The sequence below is a fragment of the Sceloporus undulatus genome, chromosome 5, assembly GCF_019175285.1.
Source record: "Sceloporus undulatus isolate JIND9_A2432 ecotype Alabama chromosome 5, SceUnd_v1.1, whole genome shotgun sequence".
In the NCBI taxonomy this organism is placed as follows: Eukaryota; Metazoa; Chordata; class Lepidosauria; order Squamata; family Phrynosomatidae; genus Sceloporus; species Sceloporus undulatus.
The window spans coordinates 18,552,108-18,564,898 of NC_056526.1; the positions used below are offsets into that span (position 1 = coordinate 18,552,108).

The 12,791-nt window shown below is 40.3% G+C and overlaps 1 protein-coding gene across 1 annotated transcript in view; it reads right to left on the minus strand.

Annotated features, from left to right (window-relative positions):
- Window positions 1–864: 864 nt before the first annotated feature.
- IL17RA (interleukin 17 receptor A) overlaps window positions 865–12,791 on the minus strand; it is a 25,447-nt gene continuing 13,520 nt past the window's right edge. Inside the window, exons 5-12 of the mRNA XM_042469967.1 lie at window positions 12,186–12,312; window positions 10,049–10,096; window positions 9,809–9,966; window positions 9,024–9,101; window positions 7,409–7,508; window positions 5,791–5,892; window positions 4,827–4,868; window positions 865–3,887 (exon numbers count right to left, since the gene is read on the minus strand). Coding sequence (XP_042325901.1) covers window positions 2,455–3,887; window positions 4,827–4,868; window positions 5,791–5,892; window positions 7,409–7,508; window positions 9,024–9,101; window positions 9,809–9,966; window positions 10,049–10,096; window positions 12,186–12,312 — 2,088 coding nt within the window. The 3' untranslated portion in view covers window positions 865–2,454. The remainder of the gene's footprint in view (window positions 3,888–4,826; window positions 4,869–5,790; window positions 5,893–7,408; window positions 7,509–9,023; window positions 9,102–9,808; window positions 9,967–10,048; window positions 10,097–12,185; window positions 12,313–12,791) is intronic.

Genomic DNA, 12,791 nt, shown 5'->3' on the forward strand with positions numbered 1-12,791 from the left:
TCATGTGGTTGCCCTAAGTCAACAGGCAACGTGAAGGCACGTATACAGTACACATAAATTTTGATTGAACATTAGAAGGAGTTTCTTGACAGAAAAAGCAGTTTGGCAGTGGCGCCAATTGCCTAGAGAGGTGGTGGGGGGTCTCCTTCTTTGGACTTCTTCAAAAAGAGGCTGGACAGCTATCTACTGGGGATACTTTAGCTGGAAATCATGCACTGACCAGGAGTTGGATGCATGGCCTATGAGGCTTCTTCCAACTCTGTGATTATTGCATGATCTGTAACTGAGCACAGCAATTACTTAAAGCAGGACAAGCAGAATTTCACATCAGTTTAAGACAATCTTACACTTACTAGCCCCAATATTAAAACAGCTAAGCACTTGCTGCAGAAGGGAAAATGTATTTGTCTTGATGCAGGCAACTGGTGAACAGACAACAAAAAGGCCAAGATGTTCAATGTAAGCAAGTGTGAAGTTAACCAACACATCTATATAAGCATCACCCCAATACACAATGACAAAAAAAATTATGTTCTGTGTTGATATTATTAGCAATGGGATTGAAAATAAGTGAATCACAATTATTCATAATTACATGTAATGCCTTTACATAAAAATATGGTTGAGTGACTTGTAATACTGTGCTTAGCTGTAGTCCCTTCAGCTCAAAAAGGCTATCTATCCTCAAGCCAAAAAGGTGCCAAACAAAACAAACAAAACAAAACAACCCCTGAAGTGTTCCAGTTTCTTTTAGTTCAGGAAAAAAAATGATGACAGGGCCCGTTACAAACGGGCCTTTGCGGCACCCCTGTCACGTGCTAGGGGTTGGCCGAGGACCTAGCGTCCACACTGGCCTCACCCCTAGCACGTGACGGTGGCGTAAAAATGGTGGCGTCCTATACACACGGGCACCGCCATTTTTATGTGCTGGACACATAGCGTCCGCATGTCACGCCCCGGATATGACGCCGCGAGTGCGCGAGTAGTGCCTCGTGACGTTCCATCCGGGGCGCAAGAAGTAGTGCCGTTTTGGGGCTTCTTTTTGCTCCACGAGGGAGCCGCGCGGTTTGGCTGCTGCAGCTCCCTCGCGGAGCAACCAGCTGCGGTGCGAGACCGCCCGTTTTGGGCGGTCTGTAACGCGCCTGAGAAGGAACATGAAAAAGACTCATAAAAACAATACATGAAGTGCATAGAGGGTTTTTTCTTCCTCTCTCATAACAGAAAAACTACTGATCTACTGAAATTGATCGGAGGCAGATTCAGGACAGGTAACAGAAAGTAATTCTTCACACAATGCATGACTAAATTGACAGAATTTTCCAAGCTAGATGATTTTAAAGAGGGGATTAAAGAGCACATTCACCAGGAGCTATTAGCCATCATCATAATAGCCACACCTCTCCACTCATAGGAAATACTGGAGGGGCCAAAAGAGGGAGAAAACTTGCCTGGAAGCACCTGGTTGGCTAATGGAAAACAGAACACTGGATTTAAAAATCTCAATGAAAGTGATTCTTATAAAATCATCAAGATGGAAACATTGTACCTGAGTTAGAATAATCAGCTGTCTGAATTAGCATTATCATTTATCTGTTGTGAACAATGGATCATACCAATAACACCCTGTGTCTCTGGAAAGTGCTTCTCGTGCTGTCTGATGCAGGGGTCTGGCATTTATTTATCTAGTATGCCAGGGACCAGTATCACATTCATACCCACTAGTTACAACTCCCTCTTTCTTTCCTAGAAACTTGTCACAGACCAGCAACTGATGGCTCAGAGAGCAGTACAGAACCATGGACCACCACTTTGAATAAAAATACACTTGTCTCTACTGATTCACAGGGATCCATTCTGTACTACTACCACCCCCCCCCCACAAATTGGAAATGTTGCAGATGTTCAAGCCCCATTGGTTATAATTGGGGCACGCTTCTGCATGCGCTGCTGCATGCATGCCCCAGGGAACTGCCCCATTTTGTCCCTCTTTGCTTGCCGTCAGCGAAGGACCAAAACCACAGATACTGAGTCCACAAATGGGGAGGGATGAGTGTATATGGTACTGACCACTTGTGAAGGACTCTAGGATAGCTTGACAATTTGTCTATTCCTATGAAGCTGTTCCTATGCTTCTAAGAGGTAGTTTAAAGCATCAGTCAATCCACAGGATGAAGCATTATTCATAATTTGACATCTTTGTCTTAGAAGATAAAATAGTAATGATGTTCCAACAGGCACTATAAGCGGGGTGCATTAGTAGATAGCTGGCTAAAAAATGGCAGTTGTTAGTCAGCCCTCCTACCCATTAGACTTAGGCTTCACAGAAGCATGTGACACAAGGACACACATGGTTGCCTGAAGCGTTTACATTTCAAATAACAGACATTTCCTTTTGGGCAAAACATAGAACAGGATCTGGATAAAGATCCAGAGCATCTTCCCTCTGATGAGACCCTAGCTGAAGTTGTGCTGAATATCTTGGAAAAGCAGTTGTTGCTGAAGACTTTTTAAACTGTCCAATACATCTTGGGAAAGGGACCCATTATATCCCTGTCCTTCCTGTTCTTGGTCTTCTTCTTCTTCCTCCACAGGGCCATCAGAAGGCAAAGGTGAACACCTGGAGATGTAACCCTGGTCTGACTGCACTGATTGCCTTTGATCTTTGCAAGAGTCAAAAACCAAACCATGTTGTTCATTAACATCATCTTGGCAGAGAGGTGGATCACAAGGGGTAATGCTTTGCTGATAGAGAGAGTACATTAATTCCCCAAGCTGCTGCCTCACATCAACTGACAAAGGATGGGAATCTGAGGGTATGTTATCCTGAAGAATGGCACTGCTCCTCCTTGGAAGGCTAGCTTCTGTCATAGGCATTCTTTCCAGCCTGTCTTCATTGGTCAACAGTTGATGGCTAAGTAGCTCTCCCTCTTCTGCAAGGTCAAATGACACTACCATCTGAACCTGAGAAGTGTCATCAGCAGGAACCACCAGGGTCTGGAATGCTAGATCATCCTTTGAAAGGAGCTGGGGAAGCAGCCTATGGGCTCCCAACTCATCTTCAGTGGCCAAGAGATTGACCAAACAGCTATTGTGAACAGGTTGCTGTGGGATCAGCTGATGTTTCACAATTCCTCCCTGGAGTGGTGTTAATTCCTCAGATAGCTCCCCATTAAGGGACTCCAGGTCATCTTCAGACTCACAAGAGGTGTTTTGTTTTTTAAACCAATCAGGATGCTCAGACTGCCATTTCTGGAATGTCTGCAGTGCCTCTTTTAGTTGTCTACCACTAGGGCTCTCAGTGTACTTGTCAGGTGAGATCTCTGGAATCTGATGGATTCGCCCTGGCTCAAACTTTTCCAGATCCTGAATCAGAAAGTAAACTTCCTCAAACTTATCCATCAGCTGGTACTTGGAGGTGACATTGAATGGTTCTGGAATATCTCTCTCATCGCTTATGCCCTCAAAGTAACAGACTAGATACATGCCAAAGCAAGCTGGCTGCTTAAAGTCTGGCAGGATCAGATTCAATGCTGGCGTGAACATATCTCCTAATGGAAGCAGGTTATCTTGCCTGAGAGACACAGCTATCTCACTACGACCAAGCATGGCCTGCCACTTAGCTCGAGTGCCCTGAGAACACAAGATAATTATCTTTGAAGAGAGTGCTTCCATTTCCTGTTTTTGACGAGTAAGCCAGGGTACAGGTCCCATCTCAGATATCTGACGTTCATTCAACAGATCTAGAACTACTTCAGTGCCACAGACTGTGATCATGAACTGAGCAAACTTCATCACAACATCTACGTAGAGCTTGTGATCAGCAGAATACACAATCCAAACCTTACGAGGCTTCAGGGGTGGAGGAGTCTGTGATGCAGGCAGGAGACCTGAAAAATTAAAATTTTCTTTTTAAAAATTCACTCAACATTTAAAAAGCAGGAGTTACAAAAACCAGGTATGCTCATACTATATGCTACAGAGAATACAGGAGCAAATGTTCAAGATCATTTAATACAGATTTTCCTCCCCCTCCGGTGTCTTAACTCATTTTTAAACCTGAACTACCAGTCAAGAATCAGAGAAAATGCATAATAGGATAATGCTTAGGAATTATTGGATTTCACATATCTAAGTACCCTTAACCTTGATTCAGAATATGCATCAGTGCTATTTTAAGTTTGTGCTCACTGGACAGAGAAGGGATGCTTCACTGTGAGAATAAGTGGCCCACTCAAGATGGGAGGATTAGGAAGGGTAAGTTTTAAATAATCAAGAATGTATGATTTGTGTTCATACTACCTCTTCCCACTCACTCTGTCTCCAGCCCTTTAATCTATCTTTTTTCAAGTTCACTATCAGAAACAGTTATGAATATTTCAAAAGCTTCAAATAGAAAAAACCAATACTGTTTTAACATATTTTCATTGGCATCTGGCAAATATTAAGCACTGTCCTGTCTAACAGTACATATACAGTATCAGCACTTTGCAAAGCTGCAAGTCCAATTCCTTTCTTTCTAGAGAATCAGTAAAGTTGTTTCAAAGAAACAAATGACAAACAATATAGCCAGAGACATCTTTATCTTCTGTGCAGAAATACAGTTGTGGTTGTAAAATACTGTTTCAGAAAGTAACAGCTCCTAATCCTAATATAAAGATTTCACACTCAGGAATTCATGGCCTATAAACTCCAGAGCTTTTGGTATCTCTCTACTCTGTGTGTGCGCGTGTGCACACACACATATGCATGCATGTGTATATCTTACAGGACAACAAAAAATCCCACATTGCAAAAGCGTATTGAGCCAGAAGGAGAGGTTCTCTTACCATGGCTTGCTTCAAAATTATTGCTTGCTCCAGAGCTTGTTACTAAGAGGGAAAGAAGCATACATTTATTAGATGATCTGACTCAATGTAATCTTAGTGTTGGAATCAACTCTGCTATTAAAAAATATGATGATGCAGGAACTACTGAATCCAACAGCCAGGTTCCTTCATCCTGCAGTTCAGGTGTGTGTAGGAAGATAAGGATGGACAGATTATGATACGTCCCTCCTTAGGCTCAACACTATCTTCTTCATATTAGAAAATCATACTGGACTTAGGTAAGTGCTTTCTAGGGCCAGCAAGAGAAGAAGTTTGTGGCCTGTAAAACTGCCTTAGGTCAGCTTCAATTCCTGTCTGTGTTACATGGATAACAAGAGTGGCCTACTGTACAGGTTTGTTGTAAGAAATATTAACATAATAAATGTGAAGTACTTCATACAGTATGAAACACAGGAATGCAGGAAGCTATCTTAGAGCAGGTCTAACTAGCTAGCTTAGTCTAGGAACAATCATTCCCATCCCCTGTTACTTGATCACCTTTTGACAAGAGATGCAAAGGACAGAACTGTGGAACGTCTCTGTACAGGGCATGTAATCAGGGAGGTCACTACAGTCCTTCTGTCTCTCTAGACTGTAATAGAGATGTTCCATATTTCATTATGGCAGTATATTGACTGGACCACAGGAATATAACCTCCTCCATGGAACTTGAGATATCCGCAAAATATAAAGGTGAAATATCGATTTCTGTGCAGGATAAGCATGGGATCACAGATAATGGAACTTAAGTAACTATGAACCCAATAAGGCCCAGTGATCCAGTAACTGGATCACTCTGAATCAGTGTGTTCTATTGAATCCCTGATATGAAAGACGGAGTGTCATGCTGCAGATCGCTCCAAAAAGGTACTGGATAATAACAAGTTAACAATTTCCCCCCATCTATTTCAGGTACACTTCATACCTTTATGCCTTCGAGCAAGGCAAATAGCTGAGGCAACAGCTGACCCAACTAATAAAAAGCAGATGAATGTGAGAGCTATGGGCAGTCCCATTGAAAGATAATCTGCAACATAAGGGAACAAATAGCACACGTTGTAAAGTACATTTCCATAACTGGATTCACACAAAACTATGAAGCTGAACCTCCCAGTGGATAGGGACGACCTCATTCTTAGCAGTAATGGGCTAAGAAGCAACAGAATAACTTGGGTGTAATTAAGATCTAAAAAACAATGGCATATTTTCCCCTTCATATTTTTAAACAGAGCTTTTAAGAACTGTCTCATATAAGAGCATAATATAGCTGAAGCCATGTGTGTCAGATGAGTGCAGGTGTATATCATAGTGTTAGCTTTTGTATCCACAAACACTCCTTAGTTTTTAACAGAAAGAGATTTGGTCCTCAAGTCCATCAACTTCTTTACCTAGTTCATTTTAACTGGGCTAGAAGTTAGGCTTCATTATCATTTTCTAAACTTGATACAGAAGTTACCAAGTGCCCAGTTAAAGTCTTCACGGCACAAAACCAATTGCTGAATATATCTATTTTTCTTGGAAGCATGCGTTATTTCTGTCTCACTTTATTTGTTACCTTGAGGGTGCTCCCTGCATGGTTCCTAGACTGAAGAGACATCTCTCAGATATGGAGTAGGAACACCTGTCTGTACACACAAGTGCCTCCAGCAATTTCTAAGGCCACTGGAACCCTCCTTAACTAAATTTTAGGAGCACAGTTGTTAAATTAACCATATTTCAATTTAAAATAAGGTGTGCAGGAGCCATGTACCTTGTTCAAACTATATGTGGTATCAAAAAAATTTAAAAAAAAAAGAAAAGAAAAAAAAGTGCAACCCAGAAGTGGAAAAATCCAGGTTGCTCCCAGGATTTGGTGGTGTGTGATGCAGGGAGGGGTGTGTTTCCTATGATATGATGTGGGGAAGGCTGAAACTGGCTCCTGGATGCACCAAAAGTTGTCCATTTCTGTTTTAGGGGAAGTGTCTACTGAAAGTCCTCTGAGTTTCATATTTTCTTTGTGCAAGCTACTTATGTTACCCACAACATTTGAATACTTAAAATATACAAATTAGTGGATACATTGGCGCTTTACAGACCGCCCAGAAGGGGAGGTCTGCTGCTGCCACCATTTGCAGCGCGGAGGAGCCCCAGCGTCCAAACTGCAAGGCTCCTCCGCGCTGCAAATAAGAAGCGCCAAAACGGCGCTTCTCTTTGTGATGCGGATATGACACCACGAGGCGCCAATGGCACACTCACAGCATCATATGCGCCATGTGATGTGTGGACGCAGTGCGTCCGCTACATAAAGCTGGAACGGGCGCCGCCATTTTGTACGAACTCGGCCCATATTAGGGTTGGGGCATCTGGAAGGGATGCCCCTTTCTAACCCTAATACGGACCCAGTCCGTACTTTATGCCCGTCTGTAACAGGCCTTTGAGTTCTAAGATACTGTACAGTCTTATGTTTTGTAACAATAATTAGCAATAGTTTTCTCGTGAAAACTGTTAGTGGTACAAACAATTTGTACCAGTTACTGGTACAAAGACCCAAACAAAGACCATACCTGGTTCCTTCATTATGCTGTCTGTGGGAGATGAGGGGCATGGGATGGAAACCAAATGCCTCTTACAATCTGTGGCACAGGCTGTAAAGAATGGCTGGATCTGGTGGGAAAAGAAAGGACAAGTCAACTTTAACAGCTAATTTAAAATGTTTCAGTGCCAAACAGCACACATTTGGTTTACTGAGAAATTATGTACAACAGCTGGCCTATCTTGGAAGCTGCTCCACTACTATAACAGCACTGTTTGCTCACAGCCCTTGGCCCATAAGTAAGCCACTCCATTTTGCTCTCCTTAGGACCTACTGTTCAAATGCAGGAATGATCAAGTGTCTGGAACCAATTTGATTATATTGGTTTTTTAAAAAATGCAGAGCTCCATTTACAAGAGATCAACTTTGTTAAAAGAATTGGCTATGATGGTCTTTTGTCCCCCCCCCCCCCCCGTCATGAGGGCGCCCTTGACCCATTCATCATATCCTTCTCTGTTTTCCACACTCATCTACACTCCTTACTTGCAGGCAACAGCTTCCTTGCTGCCTTTGTCCACCAACAACCACTGTTAAAACCAGGGCTGGGGTGTGGTGGTGATTTAGTGGTTACTCCTTGTCCTACTTTGGAGTAAGATGTTTTTTCTTAATGTTACTCCTACTCCTGTAAAAATGTCTTACTCCTTTACTCCTTACTCCTACTCCTGCTCCCCAGCCCTGGGGAAAAAGCCCCAGTTGCTTTGCAAGGCTGGTGTGTGTGTGTAAGTCTCTCTCTTTGTCCCTCAGTGAAATATAATCAAATTGGTTTTTTTTTTTTGGTTTTTGTATGTACAATATAATAACAGGAATAAAGAGTAATAAATATATTTAGTTACTACTTATTCCTACGCCTACTCCTGTAAAAACTTCTTACTCCTTTACTCCTTACTGTTACTCCCCAGCTCCGATTAAAACTGGTCTTGCCATTTCATTTCCATATCCACAGGATTTTGAATTTGAATTGACATTCTCACGCATAAATGACTTTAGGTCTGTCCCTGGGCTTTCCACTCTACCAAATGCATCAGGGGAAGTAGGTTCAAGTCTATGAAAGCTTATGTTATCAACTTCTTTCTTTCAGTTAGTCTCAAAGGTTCTACAAGATCTCTTTCCATATTGATTTTATAGACTAACACAGCTGTATCTTTGATTTTTATACCACAAGTTATTTTGAATACTTCAAAGTTAGGATAAAAGAGTAAAAGTTAACACAAGTGCAATTGCACAAAGCACAGAGAGACAGGGGACTAGCCATCTAACTTCCCTGAGATCAATTTATAGACTTTTCTTTTTGACAAAATATTTTACTGAATTTTAGCACTTTAAAATTAAACCTTTTCCCTGAAAAATGACCACAGGTGCCCCAAAAGGCGAGAATAGAGGGAAATCTATAGCTATAAATGAAAAACTACAGGTTTTTTTTTTTGCAATGGTTTGCTCTGTATCTCCTAATGCTCTGCCAGGAGCCCTTTTGATTCATTGGTGGCTTTCCAGCCTTCTGCAAAGAAATCATTACAGTATAGCTGTCAGCATGGAATACAGGACCATGACCTCCCTTATTTTAATATGAAATGCAGCTGATAACCTACCTGCACTTGGTATTTGCAACAACTCTTCAAGTTTCTCTCTAGCATAATTGTCACATTCAGTCGCTGTTGAAGTCCCTCCTGTATAAACCAAGAAGGAAAGTAGAGCATTAAGATAAGATCGCAAAAAGCTTTAATAAAACCAGAGGGAAAATGAGAAACAGCATTGAGAAGACAAATAGGAACGTGCATCTTCAAACTTACTGTGCCTTTGCTATAGCACAAACAAGGCCAGGGCAGAATTCAAAGAGTAAGCACAGTTTTGTCAACTCAAGGATAGTTTCTGAATCCAATTTCCTCCTGGATGATCAATGGCTTGGAGTGCCTTTAGTCATTTTGGTGTGGTAGTTGCTCTTTCCAAGAGAAAGCAGATCTAGATGCATTTTCAGCTGTCTTTATCACACACAAATCATATTACAGTAGATACAATAATGCAATCTATATGGATTTCTGCTAAAAATTATTTGGAAGCTATAGCTGGTGCAAAAGGATGTGGTCAAAATTATCTATGGAGGTCACTCTTTTAATATTATATTAGCCTTGTTTAAACTGTACTTGCTCCCAATTCATCTTCAGGAGGCACTCAATGGGTGGTTCTGTTGAATCAATAAGCATTGAAGGACTAATACTATGAACTAAAATCCAGGGATATTGCTGTTTTGTGGATTTTGGATGTTATTGTATACATAACTGTGAACTAAGTAACTGTTGAAATACAATTTAAGTTTTCAGATTATATACTTGATTTCTGAAGTAAATGTTACAAGTAGCAAGGAAGAGCTGATTACCTTTGAGATTTGTTTAGTGGCCTTTTTACATTCCTGTTCATCTTGAAAACTGATCACATGGATATAATAATTGGCTGCCTCCAAAGCTGGGTTAAAGCTCACCAACAGAGTGTCATCAGCTAGACTTATCCCATCAATATTGGGCTCCCACAGACTGCCTGAACATTAAAAAAAAGTAATCAGGAATTTCAAATACTGTAGCATTTCTCACACTTTTCCAAAGTTACAAACTAACTTTACCTATTTCCAGACATGGTACTGTTGTCTTCATGAGAGGAACTGTGCAGTCTGCAACAAGAAGACAGAAAGGTTGCATTTATATTCAGAAAGATGTTATGTGGAACAAGAGGTCATGTTGAACCAGAAAGGTTACTAAGATCTGCCAAATATATAAAAATGGGAAAACATGTAAAAAGTCAAGTAAATGAGGGACACTGGTTCCATATCTCAAGTTTAAAGTTGAATAAACATTGTCTGAGATATTACTCTGGTCTTAAATATTTATTTGAATTGCCAGAATCAGAAATGCAGAAATCTTAATGCCTATCAGCTAACAGAATCTTATGTCCGGCAACTGTATAAAAGAGGGGGGGGGGGGGATCAGCACATATTTATTTGTTTTTTAAAACAAATTTTTTAAAATTCTTCTTACCTTTCAGTATTCTAAATAATTTTTATTGCTTCCTCCTCTGATGCTGACTTTCATGAAATGTGCTTGCATCTTTGTTTTCTTAATGATTCAGGTTGCTATTTCACTTCTACTTCATATTCTCCCCCTCTCCTTCTTTTGATGGTTATTCCTATTGCTCTTGATCTTTTAGATTGTCTTTTAAGCTCTTTCCAGTCTAGTTTGAATTTCTCTTTCTGTTTGAGATTCTTCCATCATCTTCTAATTGTTCTTTCCTGGTTTACTTTCTTGTTTACGCGAACCAAATATTTCTAGAAATGATTTCACTGTTTGTCCTTCTCCAACTTTTGGTATTTTTATAAACTTTTCCTGTAATTACAATCTATCAGAATTTTTACAAACAGCTAATCTGGTTACAGATTCTCTTATAACTTTTGAGTTATTTTAAATTTGGTAAAGTGAAAATTGTTGCCATTAGGAGCTTGTCAGCCACTCTAATACTGTTTGATTGTTGTGCACCTTCAAGTTGTTTCTGAATGAAGGCCTCCTAAGACAAACCTATCACAGGGGTTTCTTGGCAAGATTTGTTCAGAGGGGGTTTGCCTTTGCTTTCCTGGAAGACTAAAAGAATGTGATTTGCCCAAGGTCACTCAGTGAGTTTTCATGGCTGAGTAGGAATTCGAACTCTGGTCGCCAGAACTGTAGTCCAACACTCAAACCACTACACTATACTGGCTTTTCATCTACCTTTTCCTTCTCTTTTCTGTTATGATAATTATAATTGAGATGGTTATTCTTTAATTCCTTGACTATTATTAATGCCATTTAAAAATAGACTATTATATTTTCTGTCTTCATTATTTTTTTCTATACTCACTTCTGCTACCCTTATTTGTTTTGCTTCCCAGTTTAAATACATTGTTACATGACTTTTCTCTTTGGTTTTGCTTTTCTTCAGTATGTTCATTTTAACTTCCCCAAGTTGATCTGTAAGTGTTTAGCCGGCAGCCTTCATAGTTCCACTTATGTTTCATCTTTTGGAGGTCTTTCTTCCTCATCCCAATCATCAGCACTTGCCACCCATCAGCTTCATTATATTGTTTCTGTAATGTTTTCCAAACCTATGGTTGCATCATCTATTTCCTGCTCCTTGCCCCATCTCTCTTGCAGTTCCTTTTCTTTGAAATTATCTCTCACTTGACATCTGAATGGCTCCATCACTTCCTGTATTTAAAATGCATAGGTCTTTCCATCCTATCAAGCCTTTTTCTCAGCCCATGTTTACTCTGAAATCTCTTTCTTAAGGAAAGATTCCTTTTAACTTCCCTTTATAAGGACTTTAAGCCTTCAGCTAGGGAGACTTGCTTTAAAGCACTTTCTGCACAGCATTTAATTCAAAGACATAGCTGTATTACTCTGGAAACTCAGTATGCAAAGGAATCTTATAACACCTTTGAGACTAACTAAAAGAAAGAAGATGGTAGCATGAACTTTCATAGACATGAGTCTACTTCCTCAGATGGAGACTCGTCTACAAAAGCTCATCCTACCAGCTTCTTTCTTTCAGTTAGTCTTAAAGGTGCTACAAGACCCCCTTGCATACTGCATAGCCCTTAGCTGAAGGTGTTATATAACTAACAAAATTAAACAACCAAAACCATCAACATCATCACCTAGTCATATCTTTATTTGAGTACTGTTCTACAACATAATTTTACATAGTGACAAGCCCACTAACAAATCCCTTACCTGGTACTGTGACTGACATGGACTTCCAATTATGGTCTCCTGGAGTACTTAGACTGGGCAGGTGTTGCACAGTCACTTGGTACACCTGTCCTGGTTGTACCTCAAATTGATTGAAAGAGAAATTCCACTGAAACAAGATAAGAGGAGATTTTTCAACAGATACACACAGACCAGTGCACTGAGGTTAAATGCTTGCTTTGCACTGAACCGTTAGGGTATCCAACAATAAAATAATATTTACAAGAAGATGAAGGAGAGATGAAAGGAAGAAGTACAGCACAGCATATTGACAGTGATGATTTTATTCAGGTCCAAACATTTGCAGCAAATAAAATCACTCAAATTGCTCTCTGCTTAAATCCATCAAGATATATGGTAAATGATGCATTTCTTTTGCTTCTGAATTTTCCATAACTTTGCTTCCCCCCGCCCCCCACCGCTTGAGCCAGTTGTTCATACTCAAACCTTTTTCAAATGCCTCCTAAGAATATAAGCCTATAATTTTTTTTGCAATCTTTCCCATAACTCTTTCTGCTCTTTTCCTATTTCCTGATGAAGTGGGGGAAGAATGTCTCTCTGATGAGAAGGCTTGATAGCATGGATTGT